The sequence below is a fragment of the Alnus glutinosa genome, chromosome 9, assembly GCF_958979055.1.
Source record: "Alnus glutinosa chromosome 9, dhAlnGlut1.1, whole genome shotgun sequence".
Lineage (NCBI taxonomy): Eukaryota > Viridiplantae > Streptophyta > Magnoliopsida > Fagales > Betulaceae > Alnus > Alnus glutinosa.
The window spans coordinates 7021430-7047733 of NC_084894.1; the positions used below are offsets into that span (position 1 = coordinate 7021430).

Below are 26304 nucleotides of genomic sequence, written 5' to 3' on the forward strand. Positions count from 1 at the left end.
TCTGCAAGGACTAGGTTGTATACTTATGCAGCAGGGCAAGGTAATTGCCTACGCGTCTAGACAACTGAAGGACCATGAGAAGAACACCCCACGCATGATTTAGAACTTACAGCAATCGTCTACGCTTTGAAAATATGGAGGCATTATTTGTTCCAAGAAACGGTCGAAATTTACACCGATCATAAGAGCCTTAAGTATATCTTTAAGCAGAAGGAATTGAACATGAGACAACGAAGGTGGTTGGAGCTCATCAAAGATTACGATTGCCACATTATGTACCATTCGGGAAAGGCGAATGTCGTAGCAGACACGTTAAGCAAGAAGTCATGGAATAAAGTTCTAAATTCTGTCACCACCCCAAATCAACTTTCTCAGCATATGGGGATGATCCAGTTAAACGTTGTTGAAGCAGCTTTGGCAACTCTAGTTATTCAACCATTAACTTCTGATAGGATCAAAATGGCCCAAGGAAGTGATCTCGAATTACAGAAACTGATGGAGAAGGTTAACCGCGGCAACGCTTCTGGATTCTATTTCTCAGACGACGGACTGCTAAGGATGGGAGATGCCAGGATTGTCATACCTAATGATGAGGAGCTGAAAAGAGATATTCTAGACGAAGCTCACAAAACCCGATATACGATCCATTCGGGGAGCACTAAGATGTACCAAGATTTGAAAAAGAAATTCTGGTGGCATGGCATGAAGCGAGACGTTGCTAAATACGTGGCTCAATGTCATGTTTGTCAGCAGGTGAAGATTGAACATCAGAGACCTGCGGGACCTCTACAACCTTTAAATATTCCTAAGTGGAAGTGGGATCAGATTGCCATGGACTTTGTGGTAGGATTGCCAAAAGCACCCGGTGGCCAAGATTCCATTTGGGTCGTGATTGACAGACTTACCAAAAGTGCTCATTTCATTCCATTCCACATCACCGACTCGGTGCCCAAGCTAGCTGAGATGTACATTAGAGATATTGTCAGATTACATGGAGTGCCTGTTTCTATTGTATCTGACAGAGATTCTCGTTTCACATCAAGATTCTGGAAATGTTTACAAGAAGCTTTGGGGACAAAGTTGAACATTAGCACTGCGTACCATCCTCAAACCGATAGCCAATCGGAGAGTACAATTCAAATTTTAGAAGATATGCTGAGATTATGCATACTCGACTTTAAAGGTAAGTGGATTAAATATCTACCTTTAGTCGAATTTGCTTATAACAATAGTTTTCAGGCAACTATTGGAATGGCACCATATGAGGCACTATATGGACGCAAATGTAGATCTCCTTTATATTGGGATGAAGTTGGTGAAAAATACCTCATCGGCCCAGAGATGATACAAGATATGAAGGATAAAATCTTTATTATCCGGAGAAGGATGTTGATAGCTCAAAGTCGACAAAAGAGCTACGCAGACAAACACCGCCGCCAACTGGAATTTAATGTGGGTGACCTTGTGTATTTAAAGGTATCACCAATGAAGGGAGTGGTGCGGTTTGGCAAGAAAGGGAAGTTGAGCCCAAGATTTGTAGGCCCTTTTGAAGTTAAAGAAGTTGTTGGCCCTGTAGCATACAAAGTTGAACTACCACCAGCCTTATCCGGAATTCACAACATCTTCCATGTGTCAACATTAAGGAAACATGTCCATGACCCGCGACATATTGTGGATTTTGAACCACTTCAAGTACAAGATGATCTTAGGTATGAGGAACTGCTAATTCAAATTATTGATCGCAAGGAACAACAATTAAGGACCAAAACTATTCCTTTAGTTAAAGTCCTCTGGCGGAATCACGATGTAGAGGAAGCGTCTTGGGAACTTGAGCATGACATGAGAAACAAATACCCACATTTGTTTTAAGGTTAAAAAAATAAATAAATATTTTGCGGTATTTGATTGAAATACTTGCTATGTGATTTAGTGATATACATTGTATTATATTTGTTAGTCTTGGTTTTCAGGCATGGACCTGCAGGGGAATCCAATGCCACAAGACTTTCCTTTAGTACCTCATGTACCAGTTAACATACCTATGAATCCACCAGTACCTGCTGACATTCCCATGGACCTACCGGTGCCAGATCTTGTTATGTTAGGTCCCGTTCCTTTGGGTGTGTTTGACCCTGTAGGAGAATTTATGCTGCTACAACAGACCTTTATTAATAATCAGGCTCTTAATGAGGTGATACTCAATAGAATGGTACAGATACACCAAGATATGGGATGGATTATTCCAATGGAGGACATTGCCCCTGCTCACGATGATGAAGCTCAACCAGATGTTGTAGCTCCTATCGATCAAGCAGAAGAGATTCCTACGGCACTGCCCAAGGATATCTTCAGTGATGTTGAAGATAATTAGGTAACGAGAAAGAAATTATTATTATTTCTTGATTGTTGTTAGTTAGTATCATGATTATTAGGATTGCAAATTTCGAGGACGAAATTTCAGTATGAGGGGTGGAATGTTACACCCGGGTAAATAACACGTTTTAATACATAAAAATGATTATACGCATACATGAGTATATGTATAGGATATAGTTAATTTACATCATGTATGTAATTAACTTGTAGAATAAATAAACGTTTGAAATAAGTATTCTATATATATATAGAGTTGTCGACGCAATAGTTATAGGAATTAAACTGACACGTACACCTGTCTTTTATTTACCCAAAATCCTTCCATATTCGAACCCAATTGATGGGTAATCGGTAAACCATTTCCTAACGAACCAAACTTAACTAATTAAAAGATAAATTAGTTAGGAACCAAATATTTCCCCTTATGATAGCCCAACGAAGGTTAAGGAGTAATTATTTAGGGATAAGGAAGAATTATGATATTTAGGCAGATTCACTGAATATTACCAAGATTTTCACCTGGACAGCGCATCACCCACATGCTTTAATCCCCATCCGTCGATTATGAAGCACCTGGGTTGAATCTGACCATCAATAGATCTATAAAAAGGGTGTTCTTCTCACATTTGGAAAACCATAACTGAAACTCTCAAACTTTCTGCAACTCCTCTTCTTTCAAAGCTTCTGAAGCCTTTCTTCTTTCTCTTTCGGTATATAGGAGAGACTCTCTTCTACTTGTTTCTTTATTAGAACCGAAAAACAAGAAGAAATACTTCTCCTCTTCTTTCGTAAAAACCAGAAAACAGAGGAAGAACTTCCTCTGTAGCTTCTCTGTTTGAACCACACTAGTAGAGTTGTAGAAGAAAAACAGATTTTCAGCTCTTGGTGACTCTCTGACATTCCTCAAAATTCTGATCAGGAGCTCTTGGGTTTCTTAAAACAAAGAAGCAGTAAGTGGGTTCTCCCTGATTCTCTCTTCTTTCTTCTTGTTCAGTTCCTCTTCTTTTAAATGGAAAGTCGATATATATATATATATATATATATATATATATATATATATATATATATATATATATATATATATATATATATATATATATATATATATATATATATATATATATATATACTCATTTGTTTTAAATAGACTGGTTTACAAAAAAAAAAAAACAAAACGAGTGCACTGTAAGGGACAAAGACGCGTGTGTGTGGTGTCAAACTGTGTATGTTTGATAAAGGTGTAAATTAATTTGTATGTGTGTGCTTTGTTAAACGTGTATGTGTGTTTATTAGTAAACATAAAATAAAAAGAGAATCATGACCTGTTTGTGTTAGGTGTATGTGTGATTGTCTTTTATACATTAATATGTATGGGACCTACGTGAAGACCATATATATATATATATATATATATAAAGGTGTTTTGTTTTAGTTATATGTTTTATACATTAATATGCATGGGACCTACGTGAAGACCACATATATATATATAAAGGCATTTTGTTTTAGTATTTTGTTTTAGAGGAAAATATATTTAGTGAAAAAGAGAAATAATTTGTAGCATCGTTACGCTGCCCAAATATTATATTATAAGACATTTGGTATTATAATGTTGTTATTCTGTCTGATTAAAAATACAAGGTATCGATATTTTATGCCGTTATGCCATCTATGTTCACTTAAAAATGTGATTAACATCAAATGAATTATTTTATCTATTTATATAAAATAAACGGATTTAAGGACACGCTAATATTTACGTAATTCTTATATCTAAATCTATAGCCATTATGATGCCTAAATAGAAAATGATTTCTTAAAACTAAGTGTAGTAATAATAATAAATATTCTCTTAGCATCTCTTGCTAATTTATTATTATTGCATGGATATAATTATGCAGTCAATATTTATGTGGATAACTTTTGAAGCAAAAACTGTAAGTATCTCTATACTTACTGAGGACGAAGCTGGTGGACTTTTCCATAATATTGTGTTTACTGCCTTATTTATTTGTTTGCCCATGTGATTTTACATATTCTCTATTTTTAATTAAATTGGTTAATAACAAAGCTGGTATGCAGCAGGGGGGTTGATGGCTGCCAATGGAACATTTGGCTTCCGTAACACTTAATAAATAAACGGGTTATGACCTTTTGCTCATAGTCTGCTGGGACCTTTGGATTCCAGTAACAAACAAATAAGTTTTAAGTGAGAGTTGGCTAATACAGCGGGGGGGTGATGGTATTGCCAGCTAGGACCGTTGGCTCCCACAACACGCTAATCCGAACCGTTGGTTCCATCACGAGAGGAGTGCAAAAACAATGATAATTAAACTTTGCATTTAAGTTTATCATATTACCGCTTCATAATTATGTTTATATTCAATCTATGTCTATGATTCGCGACCGTAGACTATATATTGCGTATACATGTGATTATGAAATTATATTTCATTATGTTGCATTTCATAAATAAATCAGCATTCATATTATATTATGGGAAACAGTGAACTCACTTAGATATTTTGTATTGTTGTTTTCTCTCTGTGTTATTTATTAATACAGGTTTTGAAGAGGAAGAATATCAGGATTATCCAGACCCTTAGATGGATCCTGATATTAGTAGCTGATGCTAGATTGCCTCCTTTTGTGAACTATTACAACATAGTTCATTAACTTAATTTCAGAGACAATATTTATATTTCTGCTACTATGAAATAATTAAACTCTAGATATTTTGACTTGTATAATTATACGTGCCATGTGCGGCGCAACTACTATCTTATGTATAATTATGATGACCTACTTTATATATATATATTTTGAGATATTTCAGTTAGAAGCTCTGCTGTATTATTTAAATTCAAGTCTGCTGGATAATTATATTTTCCGCTACCAATTTATAACTCTGATGTTGTAGTAATGTCACGTGAATAAAAAAAATAAATAAATAAAAAAAATTCACTTACGCCTTTTTGTAAAAGGCGGGGCGTTACAATAACCCTCCTCCAGATGCGCCTACTAAAGTTGCAGCTGAAAAAAAATGCTCTCGGCTCTCTTGACAAGCAAAACAAAACAGGCACGAAGTAGAACCTGAATAGCCCCAATAGCACATCCTCTCCTTAGTGACAAGTGCATTTCTGAATACCAACCAAAGAAAGAATGCATGTTTAGGAATCGCCCAAGAGAACCAAACAAATTGATGCCAGCTAACTTCAAGAAGTTTATTTCTCAGCAACTCCTAAGTCTGATCGAGCACTAGAATTGCCAGAAGAAGATTTCCAAATCAGTATATCAACACCACCAATAGGAATCTCATGTAATCTACTATGAATTAGGACCAAATGATCGGATCTGAAACTAGGCTAGGACCTTTCTCCATCCCTAATAATGGAAGATACTCAGGGACCTATGTTTCGGCTAGCATCATAAATGACACGATATCCAAACTTGTCAAAAAGACAGCCCTCTGGATGCCAAGTATCATACCATAAGAAAATTTTGTTGCCATCCCCCACTTTAAAACTCAAAAATTGTTTAGCAACATTTCTAAGTTTTAGAAGTTTCTTCCAACTCCATGAACCACTTTGGGGAATAGATACTTGCCAAAAACTATTCCCTTTCAATAGATTTTTTTCAACCCAAGCCGTCCATAAGGATCCGGACCTAGCAAAAAAAGTCCAAATGTGATGAAGCTTGCAAGCTTGATTCCAAATATCCAACTTTTTAATACCCAGTCTTAGGAGTACAAATCTTATCCCATGCCACCTTAGCATTAGCTTTAGAATCCTTCCCACTCCAAAGAAATCTGTTAAGCTTTTGCTCAATCAGCTTAACCACTTTCTTAGGAAGGATAAAGACCCTAGACCAGAAAACATGGAAGCTACATAAGACAGAAGATATCAACTGCAATTGCCCTGCGAAAGACAGATTTTTCACTAACTAGGAATTAATCCTATTAGTAATCTTATTCACTAGAATATCACAATCCACAGCCGACAAACTCTTAGTTATCAGTGGCACTCCAAGGTAACGAACATGGAGAGTTCCCTCACTCATTTGTAAGAGGTTTAGGACATTCTGCTTACCCCTGTCCATCAAACCAGCACAAAAAACAAGACTCTTATCAGGATTAGTTTTCAAGCCCGAGAGACCTTCAAATTCAGCAAGAGCTCCTTTAATAGCACGAATAGAATCCATCTTAGAAGCTGAAAAGATCAATAGATCATCAGCAAAACATAAATGTGTAAGCTGAAGAGTGTGACATCTCGGATGAAACCCAAAATGAGGATCTGCAGCAGTCTCTTCCAAAAGAAAGGAAATAACTTCCATGGCTATGACAAACAAATAGGGAGACATGGGATCACCCTGCCTCAACCCTTTTTGGCCAGGAAAATAACTAACCAATGAACTGTTTAAAGCCACAGAATAACTCGGGCTGGATATACATTCCTGAATCCATCCAATGAACTTCCTAGTAGCTCCAAAACACTTCAGACAGTGAAGAAGAAAACTCCAATTAACTGAATCATAAGCCTTCATAAGATCCACCTTAATTGTGCATCTCGGACACCACTTCTCCCTATGATAATTGCAGACTAATTCCTGAGCTAACATGATATTCTTAGCAATACTCCTTCCGGGAATGAATGCACCTTGGTTAGGACCCACAATGTCACCCAACCCTTTAAGAAGCCTATTTGCAATAATTTTAGTGATGCTCTTATACACTATATTGCAACAAGATATAGGCCTAAAGTCCCCCATGACTGAGGGGTTTGATCTCTTAGGAACAAGAGTGATAATTATAGCATTAACCTCTTTAAGAAGCTTACCAAAAGAGGAAAAGTCAAGAATAGCTTCAGTCACATAGTCACCAACAATCGGCCAAGCTCTCTGAAAAAATCCAACAGAGAAGCCATCCGGTCCAGGAGCTTTGTTCTTATTAAAAGAAAACACCACCTTTTGGATCTCTTCTTTAGTAACATCAGCAGCCATACCACCAACATAGTTGAAGAAAACTTCCTTGTAATCAACTTAGTAATCCTGTCAGCCTTTTCCCTAGAAAAATCATGATTAGTACTCCCAAAAAGCTTCTGATAATAGCCAACAGCCATAGATTTGATTTCCTCCGAATCTTCCACTTTATTGCCTTCATCATCTTTTAAAACTTTCACAAGATTGGCAGAATTCCTCATCTTTAGCTTTGCCATGTACCCTTTTCAAATCAAGAATTGGTGCAAGGTCTAATGGTGCCTTAGCTAGGATTAGATCCATATATAATGATGAATAGACTAAAACTTGAACACCCTAGATTTTAACTCCTGAATATAGAAAAATTTATTCTGCTACGTTATTTGAGGTATTAGTAGTAGCGTCACATGAGAATTTAATTAGTTCCACTTACGCCCTTGTAATTTAGGGCGGGGCATTACAAAATCCAGTGCTCCGATTAGTAGACTGGTTATAGGCAGATTTTGCTTGATACAACTTCTGATCGCATGACTTCAAATAATCACCCACCAGACTTATAAGCAAGCCTTTCAGAGGTCGATTGACCACCTCCATCTGCCAATCGGTTTGAAAGTGATAGGCAATACTAAAGTCCATCTTGGTGTTAAAGAGTCTCCACATGCACCTTCAAAAATAGCTAAGGAACCACGTGTCCCAATCAGAAACTATGGACAACTGCAACCCATGGAGCCTATAAACCAATCAGAAATATTACAGTTGTGCCACATTTACAGCATGGAAATTCTTCTTGCATGCAATAAAATGAGTCATTTTAGAAAACTAGTTGACCACAACAAAGATTGTATCATTACCTCGTGTTCTCAGAAGCCTCAATACAAAATCCATGCCCACGTTGGTCCAAGGCTGATCAGGAATGGGAAGTGACATATACAGTCATGCATTAGTAGTTGTACCCTTTGACGCTTGGCAAAACCGAAAACCTCCCAAAAATTTCTCAACCTCATTCCGCATGCTTGGCCAATAGAAATGATCCACCACCAATTTGAGTGTCTTGTCATGCCCCATCTGGCCTTCATTATGCATCTCTTGGATGATTTTCAATCTTAAGATTCCTTATGGAATGTATAACTGACTGCCCTTAAAAAGGAACCCATCATGCACTAAGAAACCTTTCAGATGTCACATTTTTAAAAATATGACCAAAGAACATATCAAAAATTAAAGATTCTTTTAAAAAATCAAATCCAAGTACCTTTTTTCCAAACGATAGTCAATAGTAGCACTTTTCAGCTGAGCGCATCTGCCACCTTATTCAATGCTCTGGATTTGTGCTTGAAAATAGCTTGTCTTGATTGTTCAGGTGCTTCAATGCTTCGTGATCTGAGTACAAAATATACTCGTTGTAGGCCAAGATGCACATCGATGTTAGCACTATAAATAAGAACATCATCAAAGTATACCTCCACAAAACTACATATGAAAGGGCAGAAAATTTGGTTCATCACCCTCATGAATGTGTTAGGTGCATTTGATAACCCGAACAATATGACCAACCATTCATACAACCCCTCATTCGTCTTAAATGCGGTCTTCCACTCATCACCTAGTCTAATATGAATCCATTAACCACTCTTCAAGTCTAGCTTTGCGAAAACCGTGGAATAATCTATAGCTCAAGGTGATCTTGTTGATTGCCCGGCTATCCACACACATCTGCCAAGAACTATCTTTCTTGGGTGTAAGAAATGCAGTAACTGCACATGGACTCAAACTCTTTTGTACATGACCCTTAGCCAATAACTCTTCCACTTATCGCCTCAACTCTTTATCTTCCTTAGAAATCATGTGTTAGTATGGCCGATTGCGAAGGTTCGATCCCAACACCAAGTAAATTTGATGTTGAATGTCTCTCAAAAATGGTAACTCCGATCCCCCAGTAACTCCTTGGGAAATACATCGACAAAGTCCTTCAATAACTCTTTCACCAGCTCCAGTACTTGTCCTCTTTTACTAATCTCTTTGCCCAACAATACAAACACCACTCCAAAAGCTAGCATCTCATCCACAAATCCTTTCATTCCTAAAAGACTTTTACCATCCCCCTTTGAGGATTTAGGTTCCATCTCTTGGTTAGGTAGAAGCATGATCTTCATGTTATCAAACATGAATTTATACGTGTTCTTCCTCCCATCATGGACAAGAGAACTATCATATTACCATAGTCTCCCTAATAACAGATGACAAGCATACATGGCAACCACATGACACTATACCTTATCCTTATATTTAGCACCAATAGAAAAGGAAACTAAACAAGATTTAGATACCATAACCTCATTTCCTTTCTTAAGCCACTCCAATCGGTACGGATTAAAGTGCTTCTCTATTTCCAAATTCAACTTCTGGATGGCTTTCTCCGACACTACATTCTCACAACTTCCCAAGTCAATGACAAGTTTGCTTACATTTCCTCCAATGGTACATGTAAATTGGAAAATGTTGTTGCGCCTCCAATACTCACCTCCCATTTTACAGGTTGTAAGGCACACTCTCCTAACCACACAAAGGACATTCATCCCCAACGACAATTTTCTCATCAGCTTTCTCACTGTCATCAAATTCATCATCTTTCTCAAGCACACTCGTTGTATCGTCCACGGTCTCCTAGACCCAATGAGTAAGATTTTGTCATTCTTTTCAGCCATCCTATGCCCCGACTCACCACACTTGAAGCACTTTGGAGCTAGTTGAAGCCGCCTTGCAAGGCTGCACATTCGACTGTCCCCTAGTTTGCATTGGTGGTTGATATGAACTATGTGAACTAGGTGTGCCACTCAGACGGTTGTTACTGCCACTTCATTCTCCTCCAAATAGCCCCAATGGCCTCCTAGAGAATGCTTTTGTAGGTGTAGGGCCCTTCGGTGTGCTTCAGACACACACACACACACACACACAAACGCCTCCTAGAGAATGTCTTTTCTATTGTAGGGCCCTTTGGTGTGCTTCAAACACACACGCACACACATAATGTCTTTTCAATTTAATGCTTTGGTATATTGTTGGGTTGTATAAGTGAGTTTGTAGTTTCAAAAAGAGAAAACAAAAAGATACATGTAATTTCTGCTGCATTAATCGAAAATCCGTAGTAGCGCCGAGTGGAATAAGCAAATATTCCATGTCTCGGCTTGATATGTTGAATTCGAGGCATTACAATAGCCGACTACTAAGTGTAGATTCTCTAAAGTGGCCATGAAGCTAGCGATTAGGGAGAAGAGAAAATAGTTTCCTCTCATTCTCTTATGGCCTACACGCATACTAGGGAGAAAACATTTAAAGGAGCCCACTCTTCTTGCTATTGAATAGTTATTAAGGAGAAGAGCTAAGGTGTTTTAAGAACACAAACTATTTTGTTTTGGTGAATTAAGTATCAAATGTATGTCTTCTCTTCATGTTATTCATGTTTATTGATTTTTTTTTTTTTTTTTTGAAAAGTTGTGACTTATGCAAAACTGAGCTATGATCATGGTGTTTTTCAATTTTCACTGCACATCATGTGCATGAGATATATAGGTTTCCTACATTTTAGCCTAAGAGATTAGACATAACATGGTACTGGGACTAGCTAGAATGGAGTACAAGTGTGCAACCACTATGTGTGGTCCATCAGAGCTTTGTCATGCCGAGTGCACCTAAAGTTAATCAGGTGAACAATAATAACTTATCTCTTAAACATAGGTTGAGAATACACTACAAAAACCTTTGATTTTAGCCACGTGGCTACAGTACACGGTACTGTAGCCACATGGCGATTTCGCCATGTGGTTAATATACCTTGTAGCTAAATGATTTGTGTAGGTAATTAGTGATAAGTCTTGAATTATTCGATTCAAGACCCCTTCATTTGCATTTGTTATACCTAGTTTGTGTTGTAAATATAATATTTTGTTGTAGTTTTGTGTTTTGTCTTATTTTCAAGTCTTAATTGAAATCTAGTTCAAAACACTTGAATTAGACCTGAAAATACATCAAGGGTATTTTAGTCATTTTCAGAGTTCGAGATTGTTCCTGCGAGTTGAAGAATTGGCTAAGGCAATTAGATCGATCGACTTTAAATGAGATCGATCGAAATTTAGATCGATCGAAATAAAATTAGATCGATCGAAAGTTAGATCGATCGAAATAAAATTCGATCGATCGAAGTTCATCAGTCGAAGAAAAATCGATCCAGCGAAATGCGATCGATCGAACCAGGACAAGCCTGACTGCGATCGAGCGAAATGCGATCGATCGACTTTATAATTGATCGATCGAATTTTCCGTCTTCCAGAAGATAAGATATTTCAAGATCTTTTGAATTCTTTATGCAATTCAAATCATAAGTTGGATTTTGTGGACAGAAATGGACGCCGACCAGCTCTGAATACTTGGCTAGAATTAATTCTTGATGGTCTTTTGTAAATCCAATTCTCTATATATATGAGATGAGGGATTTAGGTTTAGACATGCATCTTTTTGGGAATTTCGGATTTGCTCAGGTGTATCAACTTAATTTTCTTGCCGTTAAGTTTCTTTGATGCAACTCTTTAGACCTAAATCTAGAGAGCTTGTTCCCTTTGTATTTTCTTCCTTGTTTTGTTCTTCAATTTTCTAGCTTAGTTTACTTTTCTTTTTCTTTATTTTCTTGTAATCCGAATTTTAGAATTTAAATATAGTTGTTGTTCTTCATTTCTTTCTTATTTCTTTACTATTTTCTTTTAATTTCATGCTTAGATTAGCTTAATTCATGTCTAGCTAAATTCTATCTTAGGGTTTGATCAAAATCCTATCCAAAAACCATGAAGTGTTCTTGATGTTCTTGAGATTTTCTTAATATGTTTGATGATTGTGTAAGGCTAGAGGATTTTAAAACCCATGTTAAAAGGTTTTGTCTTCAAGATTCCAATCCATTTATTCATGAAAAAGAGTTATGCTTGTCTATGAGTTTTCTTGGATTCATGAGTAAAATCAACATTTTTGAAGAGAATGATGTCTTGTGCAATGATGCTTTTTGACATAATGTGTGTTTTCTCATTAGAGTCACCTTATAGGGTATACTATGGAATACCGGTCATTTCATACCTTTGGTAGTATAAACCGTTTTTCAATTATAGTGTAACTTTTACGAGATGCGATCGGTGTGAAATTAGATACCTTATCATTGTGGCCTAATTAGGGTTTTCATATATTGTGTATGCTTATTAGGATGTGTTAGAGAGTAGTAAGTTAGAGAGCATTAATCACTCCACACCTTTGGTAGTGTAAACGTTTTGCAATTGTAGTTTAAATCTTTATGTGGAGTTGTTTAATGCAAAACTAGGTGCTTTATGATTATGTCTTAACTAAAATATTTTCATGTCGAGGTCTTCGTAATGGTTGACGCCCATTACGCGCTCATATCATGCATGTTAGGAGGATCCATATAGACCTTAAGCATTTTATCGGTTGAGGAGTAGATAAGATCAACACCCTAAGTTTCTTTTAAGTTTGCTTTCAATTTCCGTTTTCATTTATTACCTTACTCGTTGTAGCTTCAATTCTACAACTTTACAACCTTTGCTTTTATTTTTACTCTTAAGTTAAGTTAAATACACTCTTTAGATATTCTATTATGCAAAACAACCCATAATCTCTGTGGTTCGATCACCCTTACTATAGTACAATTGATTCGTACTATTGCGAAGTGTTTCAATATATAAATTTAAAATCCACGTAGCCGGTTTGCGATTACCAAATTAGCCACTTGGATTTTTACCAAGTCGCTAATTATTAGCCACGTGGCTAAAAATTTTCAAGAATTGATTTTTTTTTCAAATTTTTTTACGTTTGAAATTTTAGCCACGTGGCTTATTTCCTACGTTGCCAATTGGCCATGTGGCACATAAATCACATAGCTATTTATTAAAATTATTTTAACCTTTTTTTTTAATATTTATATTTAAAATTTTAGCCATGTGGTTTATTGACCACATTGCCAATTGGCCACGTGGCACATAAACCACATGGCTAATTTATTAAAATTATTTTAATTTTTTTTTTATATTTATATTTATATTTAAAATTTTAGCCATGTGGTTTATTGGCCACGTTACCAATTGGCCACGTGGCACATAAACCACATGGCTAATTTATTAAAATTATTTTAACTTTATATATATATATATATTTAAAATTGTAGCCATGTGGCTTATTGCCCACGTCACCAATTGGCCACGTGGCACATAAGCCACATGGCTAATTTATTAAAATTATTTTAATTTATTTTAAGATTTAAAATTTTAGCCACTTATTTATTGTCCATGTGGCTAATTGGTCACGTGAAACATCAACTACGTGGCTAATTATCATTAATGCTGAAACTTTCCTCCAACCCATTTCTAATTTCCCTCCTCTTTATCTCTCTCGTTCTTACTTTTTTTTAATTTCCCCCCCTTTTTTTATCAGTTCCCCGGCCCCCTTTTTCAACTATTCTTTTCGTTTTCTTCTATTTTCTTCATTCTTTCCCTTTTTCCCACGCAGGCCGTTCCTTCTTCTATTTTTTTTTTCTTTTTTTCTTTTTTTTTCCTTTTCTTCACACAGAGAAGGAGATGGAAGAGGGAGACCAAGAGAGCTGGAGAGAGAAAACTAGAGCAATTCTGAGATAGAGTCGTGGTCTATGACGGCACTGGAGTCCGAAGGGTCACGACCTGAGAGGTAGAGATTGAGATCGACCGACTCTCAGAGATGGAGGAGATCCGGCCGACTCATGCTCGCCGGCTGCGGATCTCCGTTGACCACAAATACTCTCTCTCTATCTCTCTCACTCTCTCTGTCTCTTGTGCTGATCTCTCTCATATATCCTTTGATGTTTTGGTGATGCAGGGATCGGAGGACCGGCCGGATTTTGAATCTAATTTTGGGTTTTTGTTGTTTTGGTTTGATGATTTCCGGCGAATGGTTGAGTGGGCGACTGGGTTTTTGTTGTTTAGGTTTGATGACCGACGAATTGGTTTTTTTTTTTTTTTTTTTTTTTTTTTTTTTTTTTTTTTTTTTTTCGGTGACTGGATTTTTGTTATTTTGGTTTATTAAATCTAATGTACGTGATTAGGTTTTTCCCATTTTGGGTTTTTGTATTTTTGGTTTGATGGGTTTGAATTCAGCGACTGGGTGATTGCCGGTCCCGGCCTGGATGTATGCCGAAAATATCGTATATATATGATATTGGGAGAAAAAAAAAAAAAAAAAAAAAAAAAAAGAACAAAACATTTTAGCCACGTGGCTTTAATTACACATGGCTAGAAGTGCCCATTTTTTTTTAAAAAATAAAATTGCATTTAGCCACTTGGGGTGGCATGTGGCTAAACGTCACGTGGCTAAATAGCCACATATATAAAAGGTCACGTCTCTAAATGTACATTTAACAACAACCGGATTCACTACGCATAACCCACGTAGCTAACTGCACGTGGCTAACAGTTAGCCATGTGTCTGACCCCGTACACGTGGCTAACTGCAATCACAACATCTAGGGCATAATTTTAATTATGTGAGGTCACAAAGTAAAAAGTGAAAGATTTTTTAAAATCATAAATGCTCAAAAAAATTATTTAACGTTTTATAAAAAATATTTATGACAAAGAAACATTTTTAATGCATTTATTGTTTATAAATGTTTTTAAACTCAACTGTTTTAAATTAGTTGGGTATGTTTCCACTCACCTTGTTTTGTTTTTCCTCCCCATAAACGTTGATTCAAACGTGTTATGAGAGGCCAAAATGCTTAGAGCCAATTAGGGAAGGATTTCAAGTAGATTTTTTTATGAGTCATATTTTTAATAAGTGCTAAAGGGCCAAACTCCTCTGCGTGGCAGCGAGTAATGGTGAAAGACTTGACTGTTTTTGGAGGTTTTCTTCAGTTCTAAAATGCATGCAGGGAATAGGTTTTGTGTTTGACTTTTACTTGCCGGCGATAGATCGCTTCGATGCAATGTTTGGCATACAATGGTTGTGGACATTAGGTCCGGTTCAGTGGGATTTATAAGCGGAATTCACAAAAGTACTCATCTAGGCAATTGCTAATTAGAAGAGAACCGTGATGCTTATAAACTCATCAATCGATCTCCCGCTCTCTCCTCGATGTGGGACAAGCCTTTTTTTTTTTTTTTTTTTTTTCTTCTATACACTACCAAGAAAAATGGGTAAGAAGAGAAATAAAAGTAGAACTGAATATGAGATAATGCCTTATAAGTGGAGCCTACAAAGGTGCCCCATTGTGGAGTTAAAAGAAAGAAAATATATGGGTTAGGTAGGTCAGTTTCTGCCCATCGCAGGTTGGGCTGATAGGAATGTCTATGGGTTTGAAAATAGCATTTTTGGATAATACATAAGCATTGTCTAGATAAGTACTAAAATTATATTAATATATTTTAGGAACTTGACTATAGATGGATAATTTGGTCAAATCATCTTCTTGGACGGCAAGGGGGTCAAATTTGTTGATGAGAAATGATTAAAACACTCACACTACACAATAATGACACAACACCAATGTACAATGGAGTGGGGCTCACACATGGACCCCACTCCATTGTGCCTTGGTGTTTTGTCATGAGATTTGATTCATACACAACATCATCACAACAACCACACAACAACTCCTCATATGAGGGTGGGCCCCAGTGTAGGGCCCACCCTCATGTAAGGGGTTGTTGTGTTGGTATTGTAAATTTAACATTTTCCTTTTGTCATTGTTGTGTAGTGTGAGTGTAAGGATCGCTCCCCTTTGTTGATTTATATACTACTTATTTTTTTCCTTTTTCTTTTTTTTTTTTTTTTTTTTTTTTTTTTTTTTGTAAATACAATATCCATTCATCAAAGGAACATGGTTATAATGAAAGATCAAGAGGGCTAGACTTCCCAACAATAAACCCAAACCGAAAAAATAGCTCTAAAAACTCGAAACACCAGTCAGAAAATTGGTGTGTTTTTTTCTCCAAAAGAATAAAAAAATTTTCCAGTCATCTTTATCTTAAACAAAGCCTAAGACTAGGCCGCATAAAGCGGATAAATTAAAACACCAAAACAATAAAAGGTAGGGGCATGATCCTCGAAAGAGTCTTCCACCATGCCCAAAACAACAACCCATTTGCAGGAGCCGAGGGACGGGCACTGCTAAGGTAATGGAAACAACAACCCCTTGTAGGGGTTGAAAGGGGTGGGCACCGCTAAGAACAAAACAAAAACTCCATATTAAAATGTCTCTTACATATGATTAAAACAAAAAAGAAAAAAAAAAAAAAAAAAAAAAAAAGAAAAAGAAAAAGAAAAAGAAGAAGAAGACGAAGAAAGGGGAGGAGTATGGACACCAATGCGATCCAAAGGCAATAATATTGTATCCACCTGGACCCAGATTCATCCTCAATTTTAAAATGCCTTTCCACAAATAAGAGGAAACAATCATTTCTACCTTGATGTGCCATGGGTTTTCCCCAGGGAAAAGGAAAAAGTTCCATACCTATCCAATTTTGTTCACTCTATCAGATGAAGCTGACATTTTTATTTTATTTTTTACAACTTTACTTACCCCAAGTGGCCAAGTGTCATGATTATTACGATGTAAATTTAGAATTATAATAAGTTACAAGGTCGGTATTTCATATTTTGATTATTTTTAATATCAGTCATACCATTAGGCAAGGGTGAAACTATAATTTAAGATGAGGGAGGACGAAACTATAAAATTAAGATCTTGGAAGGTAAAAAATTAATTTTGGAGGTCGAATTCATAAAAATATATTAATTTAAAAAAATAAATAAATAAATAAAAAATTGAGGTTTTAAAAATTTTGAGAGGATTTTTGTCCACCCCACCCAATGAGTAGTTATGCCCTTGCCATTAGGGTTTTGCGTTAAATCCATCTGCAAAAAAAGTGAAATGTTTCTAATACCCTTGTAAAAAATTATAAAATACAAATTTATCATTATTAAAAATAAAAAAATAAAAAAGTAAACAAGAAAAAAAAAAAACAAAACAACACAAAAATGAAGACCGCCAGTTGGCCGTAGGTTAGCAAGTGTTCAGTTTTTTTTTTTTTTTTTTTTTTAACTTAAAAAACGAAGATATTTTGGACATTTTAGTATCTTCCATTAGAATTTTCATGGAGAGGTGAAATAAAAAATGACTAAAAAAAAATATTTACATTGCAATTTTTGATAATTCGAGGTTAGCATTACAAAATTAGTGAAACATCATACTTCAGAAGGTGTAATTAAAGTTTCCCTTTAATTTTTTTTTTCTGTTGGCTGGGTGAACCGGATTATTCACTCAAGTAGGACACAACTAAGCCCCCTCCTCAAATATTAAGACAGAAAGAGGGGAAAAAATGACAATTTGGCTAACAGATCTTAAAATACACGTGTCAGATTACTGTGTTTTCAAGAACAAATAGTCAAAATACCTCAGAGAGCAAAATTATTTCCATTTTAATATTGCAGGTGTTTATTTTAGGGATAATTGCACCGTTGGTCCATGTGGTATGCCATAATTATTTTTCACTCCCTATGGTTTAAAAAGTGCATTGGAGGTCCCTGTGGATTACAATAATTACGTTTTACTCCCTGAGTCGATTTTTCGTCCACCAGTTTGACGGAATCTGTTAGCCATACATGTCAGCGTCACATGTCGTCAATAAGATGACGATACATATCCATTTTAATAAAAAAAATATAAATTTATTAAAAAATAAATAAATAAACTTATTTTTTAAAAAAACAAAGGAAAACAAAAAACAAAAAGAAAAAAGGCAGGCCACTCCTAGCCAATGGGGGTGGCCGGGGGTGGCGTGTGGCCACCCCCAATGGCCTAGGGGTGGGTGGCCCGAAGCGGCCACCCCCATTGGCTAAGGGTGGCATGGCCACCCCTTGGCCTGCTTTTTTTCTTCCTTTCTTTTTTGTTTTTGTGTTTTTTTGTTTTTGTGTTTTTTTTTTTTTTTTTTTTCTGTTTCTAAAAAAATAAGTTTATTTATTTATTTTTTAATAAATTTATATTTTTTTATTAAGATGGACACGTGTTGCCATCTTATTGGCGACACGTGGCGCTAACGTATAGGGTTAACAGATTCCGTCAAAATGGTGGACGGAAAATCGACCCAGAGAGTAAAACGTAATTATTGCATACCACAGGGACTTCCCATGAACTTTTTAAACCATAGAGAGTGAAAAATAATTATGACATACTACAGGGATCAACAGTGCAATTATCTCTTTATTTTAATCGAATAATTTGGAGGCACAGAAATAACAAAAGTTATTAAAAGCTTGATTAGGTGTGCAATTTTTTAAAAAATTATGAATACGAAAATAATTTATTTTTTAAAATTATATTTAGATGGTTTAAAAAATTTGAAACAAAATTATAAAAAAAATTGATAAAATTTAAGTAGAATTTAATATTTAAAAAATATTTTCTCATCCTTATATGCCATAAAGCTTCTTTTGCAAGAGCCTTGAAACTTGATAGATACTTATGGCAGCCAAAAAGCTCGAATTGCCCATCCAAGAAGTTAACTCCAAACAGAACGTGTTTGACGGGTAGAGCATTAAGTCTTTGTGGAATGTGTAGTGGAGTGGACTCCTAGAAGTCAAGCAAAGCAAATGCAAAGAAAGGTAGAAAGAATTGCAGGTGTATTGAATGATGTTTGAGCATTTGATCACGCTGCAATAAGTGGTGCTATTGATTGATGTTGATGTTTTCCACGCAGAATATCTTCATATCAGCAAATAAACTTCACCTTTTAATCATATGATAAATCTCTGTTATATATGATCCTTTTGCTCTATACAAACTTTGAGAAATGCCTCCCTAACTTTACCCTTTTATACTCTTTTACACTCTCTAATCTTTGCCTTGCAGAAAAAGAGTAAACCGAAAAGATTAAAAAACATTGCAGTGGATAGCTCACCCGGTAGTTCTCACATTTTGTGAGTAAGCACTTGAGAGCGTAAAAGAGGGAATTCGTGTAGAATAGACATGGTTGAATTGAGCAGTCACCATATAAAGATCTTGTCAAACTCTAAAGAAATGTGATGTTAAGGGCTATGATGTGGTTTTAATAAGTAACTCTTAAGCAGGAATATTCAATCAGCAGCTGAGAAGCACAAGGGTTCAAATACAATTAGACAGAGGAAAATGTTGGTTATTTGCATCGGATTCATTTGCAAACGAACAGGGGTATAATTGTTGTTTGATATACTCAACCAAATAATGAAAATTTTGAATAGATGGGATTGAATTCCATCAATTTTTTTCAAATGCTTTCAAAACACTGCATAAATTCAACTCGAGTATAACCTGCTGTATGTTCTGCAGTCATATGAATTAGGAGCATTCTTTAAGGTTTTCACATCTGCAGGGAAATCAATCTTTCTCTTTTTGAGTGACCAATCCCAAAATAGTAGGATATCTATAATTACAAGATAAACCCATAATTATGGTGGATATGCATGCTAAACAAGACCTCCAATTTAACATGCCTGTCAAGAATATAATACAGAAGAGTTATATCCATGTTACAACTAATTGCAACAAGTTTAATCCTAAGTATTCAATTCGAGTTCCAGATATATATATATATAAAAGCAGAAGAGGACTCAAACCAAAGAAACATGTCAGTATTTAGGCCTGAAATCTGAAAAAATTTCATTTATTTGTTTTTCCAATAGGAGCCTCTATGACAACTCAAGCAGAGCTGAACCCAACAAACCATTTAAACACATAACAGAAAGGAACTTTAAAACAGTGATAAACATGTTGAAGATGGTATGTAGAGTCGTAGACAAGTGGATTGATGTAACTTTTGTATATGAAAAGTTGAAGAATTTATGTGAACCCGAAACTTAAATCATATTCCTGGATTCCAGTTTTACATTTATAGTATCACCCCAAAACTACCTTTGATAGTACAGGGTCAGGATATGAAACAGAGATGTTCAACAAATTGTGCCCCTCTGTTTTTCTCATTGGGGGAAGAACTGCTTTTCCAACATAAAATACAACAATTCAAACCTGACAATCAAATCAACAAATTTCAACAGACAGAAAAATCATTGGTATATTACCATAGGAGGAATGTTGAACTTGCCAGAAATGAAGGGTATTTCCGACGGCTTCTCAACCACATCTCGATAAAAATCATATTCTGCCTCATAGTCATGCAGCCCAAGCTCTCCTTTCTGATTGGTATGATAGTGATGCTTAGCCGAAGCCGATTTCCCAAACCCAAAAAGACTAACTTTATCACAAACCCCCAGAGCCAGCATCACAGCCTGCATACCAGAAGAATAATGGAAATTAGCCCCATCGTGAGCACGCCCCCATTCTTCCAAGGACTTCCCCGTCTCCTCGGCAAAGCGTTTCAAGGAGTAATACTTGACAATCCTCGCACACAACACATCAAACCGTGGATCAGTGACGAGCAGAGGCGCCTTGTGAGAGGAATTGCACATAGTATAGTCCAAGAAATGCACCGGCTGACAAACGTACATGATGATTGGCACATTGTCGCCGTATGGATGGCAAAAACAACCTTTCCTCCTCGTGCAAAGATGCAAAATGTTGCTATTTACAAACGAAACATTGGTCTTCCACCCCACATTGCGCTCGAATCCCCCTGTTCTTGCATTGTTCAATCTTATCACAACCTCGTGGCTGTCAATCAGCTCCCCATAATCACTCTTCAGGAGAATCCCACTGTTCCCCACAACCGCACACGACGAGTACGGTTTGTCCGAACCCACCAAACCGGTGTGCGTATCGATGGGATGCTTCAGTAGTCTTATCAACTCCGACATGATTTCCGGCTCGAAGACCGCTTTCTTTCGAGCCCATTCCTGCAATACTCTCCGGAAATCCAACCAGTACCGATAAATTTGCGGCGACCGCAGTGACAACGGTATTCCCTTGGAGGACCTCGCTCTGACTTCGGGGTGATTGAACCTTCGCCAAGCGGCGAAGGTCCGGTACCTGCCCTGGCCACCAAAGTTTCCATCCAACAACTGCTCTATCTCGTGCTTTGCTTTTGCCTCTCCCATGTCAATCGCCGCGTATCTGAGCAGCGTGGAGTTGAACACAGGCGCTGGCGGCGGCGTCGTCGTCGTCGTCTGCGCCAACACGTGGATCAGGTCGAAATCGAACGCGCCCGAGCCCGCACCGCGGCGGACCACGGCGCGGAAGCTGACGGTGACGGTGAATACGGTGAGCAGAAGAATGCTGAACAGAGGGCGGACCGACCGCTTCATTGGCGCAATGAAATCGCCAGACCGGCTGACGGGCTTCGCTAGAGACGGCCACAAGCAATGGGCTGTGTGGATCTTGAATGTACGTGGGTCAGATTCATCTTCGCTTTCAAGAACTTTGGACATCGGAAGAGAGAGGACGAGGCGAATATGGATCAGGGCGAGGACTTCCCGATGAAATGAACCATGAAATGGAAAAGAGAGCAGAAGACAAACGTGGGTTTAGTTCAGTGGATTTCCAAGATTAACTTCTCGACCGAGCAGCAGCTAAAGCTGGGGCAACAGATCTTGGAGTGGAAATACAGAGAAAAAAGAAAGAAAGTGGGCTATGAAATGGAAATGAGAGTGAAATTTGAGTGTGGGATTTGGTTGAGAAATGGGAATTTCATGGCTGTTAAATCTATTACAAACAAAAGATTAAACACCAGCTCAATTTGCAAAGAAAATGGACAAATGGGTTGGTTGCAAATGGAATTGAAAATTTTCAATCTGAAAGATGTGATTTCAAGAACCCTTTTTTAATGATTGATTGAGTTGAAAGCCAGATAAAAGAGCAGAAAGTTTGATAGGGAAGAAGAAGGTGGGTTGAGTTGAGGAGGAGAATAAGCTGCATTGGGATTCTGCTGAGAATCTGGTGTGAGAGAATTTAAGGTCCCCCACCCCACCCCCCACCCCACCTCTGACTGAGACACTGACAACCAGATGAAAGTTGAAACACCACCATCCAAAAGAGTTAATAACTGGGGGGAGCTCCTAGGCTGCTTTTCATTGGAACTAGTTTAGGTCTACCTTTTTTTATTTTTTTTCTTTTAAAATAAATAAGAACAGCTAAACCAAAAAAACACAGTCCCAAAAATAGAAAATTACAGAATTTAAAATAAACATGAAAAAAAAAAAAAAAAAATCCAATCACAATATATGAAACTCGCATGTAACTCTTATAAATTAGAACTCTTATATATTTTTTATATATCTTATTTTTAAATCTACTTTTAAATTTATGAGATTTACATTGGGTTCCACAAATTTAATAATGAATTTAAAATTTATTTATATGTAGATATACAAAAGATGCATAAATGATAAGACCATGTATGTTGCACCTTTTTTTATTTTTTAATGAATAATAACAATTACAAGCAAACAACACAATTATAAAAATAGAAAATTTTTCATTGCAAAATCTAAAATGTAAAGATTAAAAAGAAAAGAAAAGGGGGGAATAATTAAAAATGGGGTGTTTGGTGTAGCTTACCTAAAGAAGTATCATGTGTTGTTGGTGGGGTCTGGGAGGTGGGGCCATATGCTTTGATTTGATTATGGGGCCAATTATAATAATAGTATTTTTAATTGGATAGGAAGAGCCAAATCTAGCACATTGCTGGCCAGACACCATTTTGATGCTACTTAATTTAATATTACTATATTAGGCAATAATATTTAACTTATTTAGCACAATTATAATTTTGAAAAACTATACTTATTTCTCTCACTCTATCACAGTTTGCTGCATTTCTTCAATTTTTTATTTTGGTCAAAGCATTCTACTCATCTAATATTCCCATTTCACCCCAAATTCATAAAAATACTTTGAATTCCAACAAGATGTGTATGAAACCATGAAGATTTGTGCGGTGGAGCCGAGTTATCTTAATTAGATAGTTTATATAGTTTAATTTTAAATCCATTTTTAAATTTATGGAACCCACGTTAGATCTCACAAATTCAATGGTAGATTTGAAACTTAGTTGTATGAAGATGTACAATAAATATATAAGATATGTAACTATGTAAGTGTATCATTTCTCATTTGAGAGATAGGTAAGATTTGTAACTCTCTCTTTTAAAGTGTTTAAATTTATGTAAAATTATACCAAACTAATATCATAATCTCAATCCATCATACTCCACTCTTTCAATAGGTTAATTATTGGATTGGAAACATGACAATTTAATGTAATATAACTAGATGACCAATCATCAATCTACTTGGAACATTCTTCCTCACGAAATATATAAGAGATTTGGAATTGAAATCTAGATTAAATCTACACGTTGCCACTGACTTTTTACCAAAAAAAAAAATATTACAAAAAAATAAAAGAATTTTGCTACACTTAATTCAATAATTTCAATCTTGTATGTGAAAGTGACTTTGTATATTCTTATTAGAAGCAAATTTACTGATTTATTTTTTTTTTTCTTTCCATTTTCTTCTTCTTTTTTGTTTTGTTTTTTTTAGTGCCACTTGCGTTAGAACCTGACTGGGCGGTGATAATGGACTGGTCGACTACTACGAGAGTGACCTTAATTCCTATTAATTATAGTTTAGAAATATTAAAATATTTTACATTTATAATTAACAAATAAATGTTGGAGTAGAGGATACCTTCCCTATTCCACCACATATTCAAGTCAACGTTCATTATTGTTCTTGGTTAACACCTGAACAAGAAAATATCAAAAGATTTAACTCATAAATATTTCCTATTTCCACTAAAAATAATGTCATTCCCTTACGTGATGGATTACCTCACGTTTCCAGGATTCCAGAATATAATAATAATAAAATACTATTATTATTTACTATCTTTCGTGAGAGTCCTAGAAAAAAACTAACAACTCTTTTTCTTTGAGCCAAAAAAGAAAATATATATATATATATAAGTACAACCCTTATGCAGGGACGGAGCCAGAAGTTTTTATGGGTAAGGGCCAATGACCGAAATTTTTTTTTTGCTAGGGGCCAAGTAAACTAAATTTTTATTTTTACCTTATATTTTTTTATTTTTTAGATTATTTTTTTTCCCACCTTTAAAAAAAAAAAATTTAGGAAATTTGGGGGGGGGGGGGGGGGGGCATGGCCCCTGCTAGCCACCCCCTCCCTCCGTCCCTGGCCTTATGCATCTTATTTATTATGAACGATGCACAAGAGATCCCTCAAAATTTTGAATATTTTTTATGTATTATACATTTGTGCTGAGAAAGAATAACACCCCTAGAAGAGGGAGTTGCCTCAATGTCGAGAAAAAAACTGATTTTGCCTAAGTCTTTTACAGCAAAGTCATGATGCAGATCAGTAAACAGAGCAGCGATGGTAGAGGAGTTGTAGCATGCTATCAGGATGTCATCTACATAATCAACATAAACAGAGCAGCGATGGTAGAGGAGTTCAATCACCCCGAAGTCAGAGCGAGGTCCTCCAAGGGAATATCGTTGCCACTGCAGTCGCCGCAGATTTTATTAAGCTACACGTGTTACACACGTGTTACTTGTATAGTTTTTTCTGTTATTTGATGCTGAATGTATTTAGACATCTTGCTTAGTTTTTAGTCCTAGTTAAGTTTGCCAGTTGGTTTTGAGTTAGTTTACAGTTACTGATATCCTCTGTTTGTGCATGTAAAAAAATATTATCTTGTAACAATGATTTTATTACACCTTAATACAACTTTCTACAGATTTCCAGAAATCTCTTTCTCTCTCATTTTCATTTCTGATATGGTATCAGAGCGAATCTGAAACCCTAGCTTTTCCGCTCTTCAATCCGCTTCTCTTTTCTTTCAATCTCGATTTCTAAAATCATCAAATCCTCTGTTCATGGGATTTATCTCTGGTATTCTGAATCTTTCTTCAATGGATTTGAACCCAATGTATCTTCATCATGGGGACAATCTTGGTTCTGTTCTGGTCACTCAATTGCTCACTAGCGACAATTATTTCACTTGGAGCCGGTCGATGTACATGGCCTTGTCCGCAAAAAAAAAACTTCAGTTCATCAATGGCACCTTGCCAAAACTGAGTGCTTCAGATGCGGATTTTTCATCATTGACGCGCTGTAATGACATGGTTTTATCTTGGATCATCAATTCAGTCTCTAAGGAAATTGATGCAAGCGTCATCTCAGTTGATTCTGCCGAAGTCATGTGGAATGATTTGCGAGACCGTTTTTCTCAGCAAAATGGACCTAGAATTTATCAAATCCAGAAGGCGATTTCTGCTATGTCACAAGAAGATCAATCTGTAAGTAGTTATTTTATTGCTCTCAAAGGATTGTGGGATGAGTTGTTGATTTACAGTCCTTTACCTATTTGTATTTACGGCAAATGTTCTTACGGTATCTTGAAAACCCTTACTGATTATCATCATCAGGAGTATGTTCTCCAGTTCTTAATGGGACTGAATGAATCTTTTTCACATGTAAAAGGTCAAATTTTGTTGATGGATCCTCTTCCCCCCATCAACAAAGTTTTCTCCTTGGTTGTTCAGCATGAACACCAAAAGGAAATATCTGGCTCTTTCAATTCTATGAGTCAAAACACTGCTGCTTTATTAGCTAAGACACCTTCTCCATCTCAATCTACCTATTCTCGACCTACTGATGGGAATCCTTCTCATTTTGACAAGTCTTCTTTTGCTCGAAAGGATCGTCCCACATGCAGCCACTGTGGACTTCATGGCCACACTATGGAGAAGTGCTACCATTTACACAGTTTTCCTCCCGGTTTCAAGTTTACAAAGGGAAAGAATGCTGTTGATTCCCAATCTGCAAATTAGGTCTCGGAGAGTGAGTCTGCCTCTGTCACTCTGCCTCTCATTCAGGAGCAAATTCAACAACTTTTTGCTATGCTTAAGCCACATTCCGAAGGG

At 36.4% G+C, this 26304-nt stretch overlaps 1 protein-coding gene across 1 annotated transcript; it reads right to left on the reverse strand.

Annotated features, from left to right (window-relative positions):
- Positions 1-20241: 20241 nt before the first annotated feature.
- LOC133877963 (beta-1,6-galactosyltransferase GALT29A-like) lies at positions 20242-22317 on the reverse strand. Its single transcript, XM_062316426.1, has one exon. It carries the CDS (start codon positions 21781-21783, stop codon positions 20467-20469), a length of 1317 nt encoding a protein of 438 aa, XP_062172410.1. The 5' UTR covers positions 21784-22317; the 3' UTR covers positions 20242-20466.
- Between the last annotated feature and the right edge of the window lie 3987 nt (positions 22318-26304).

Coding starts and splice junctions, on each gene's coding strand:
- LOC133877963 (XM_062316426.1), bottom strand. CDS start 21,783: ATGTCCAAAGTTCTTGAAAGCGAAGATGAATCTGACCCACGTACATTC.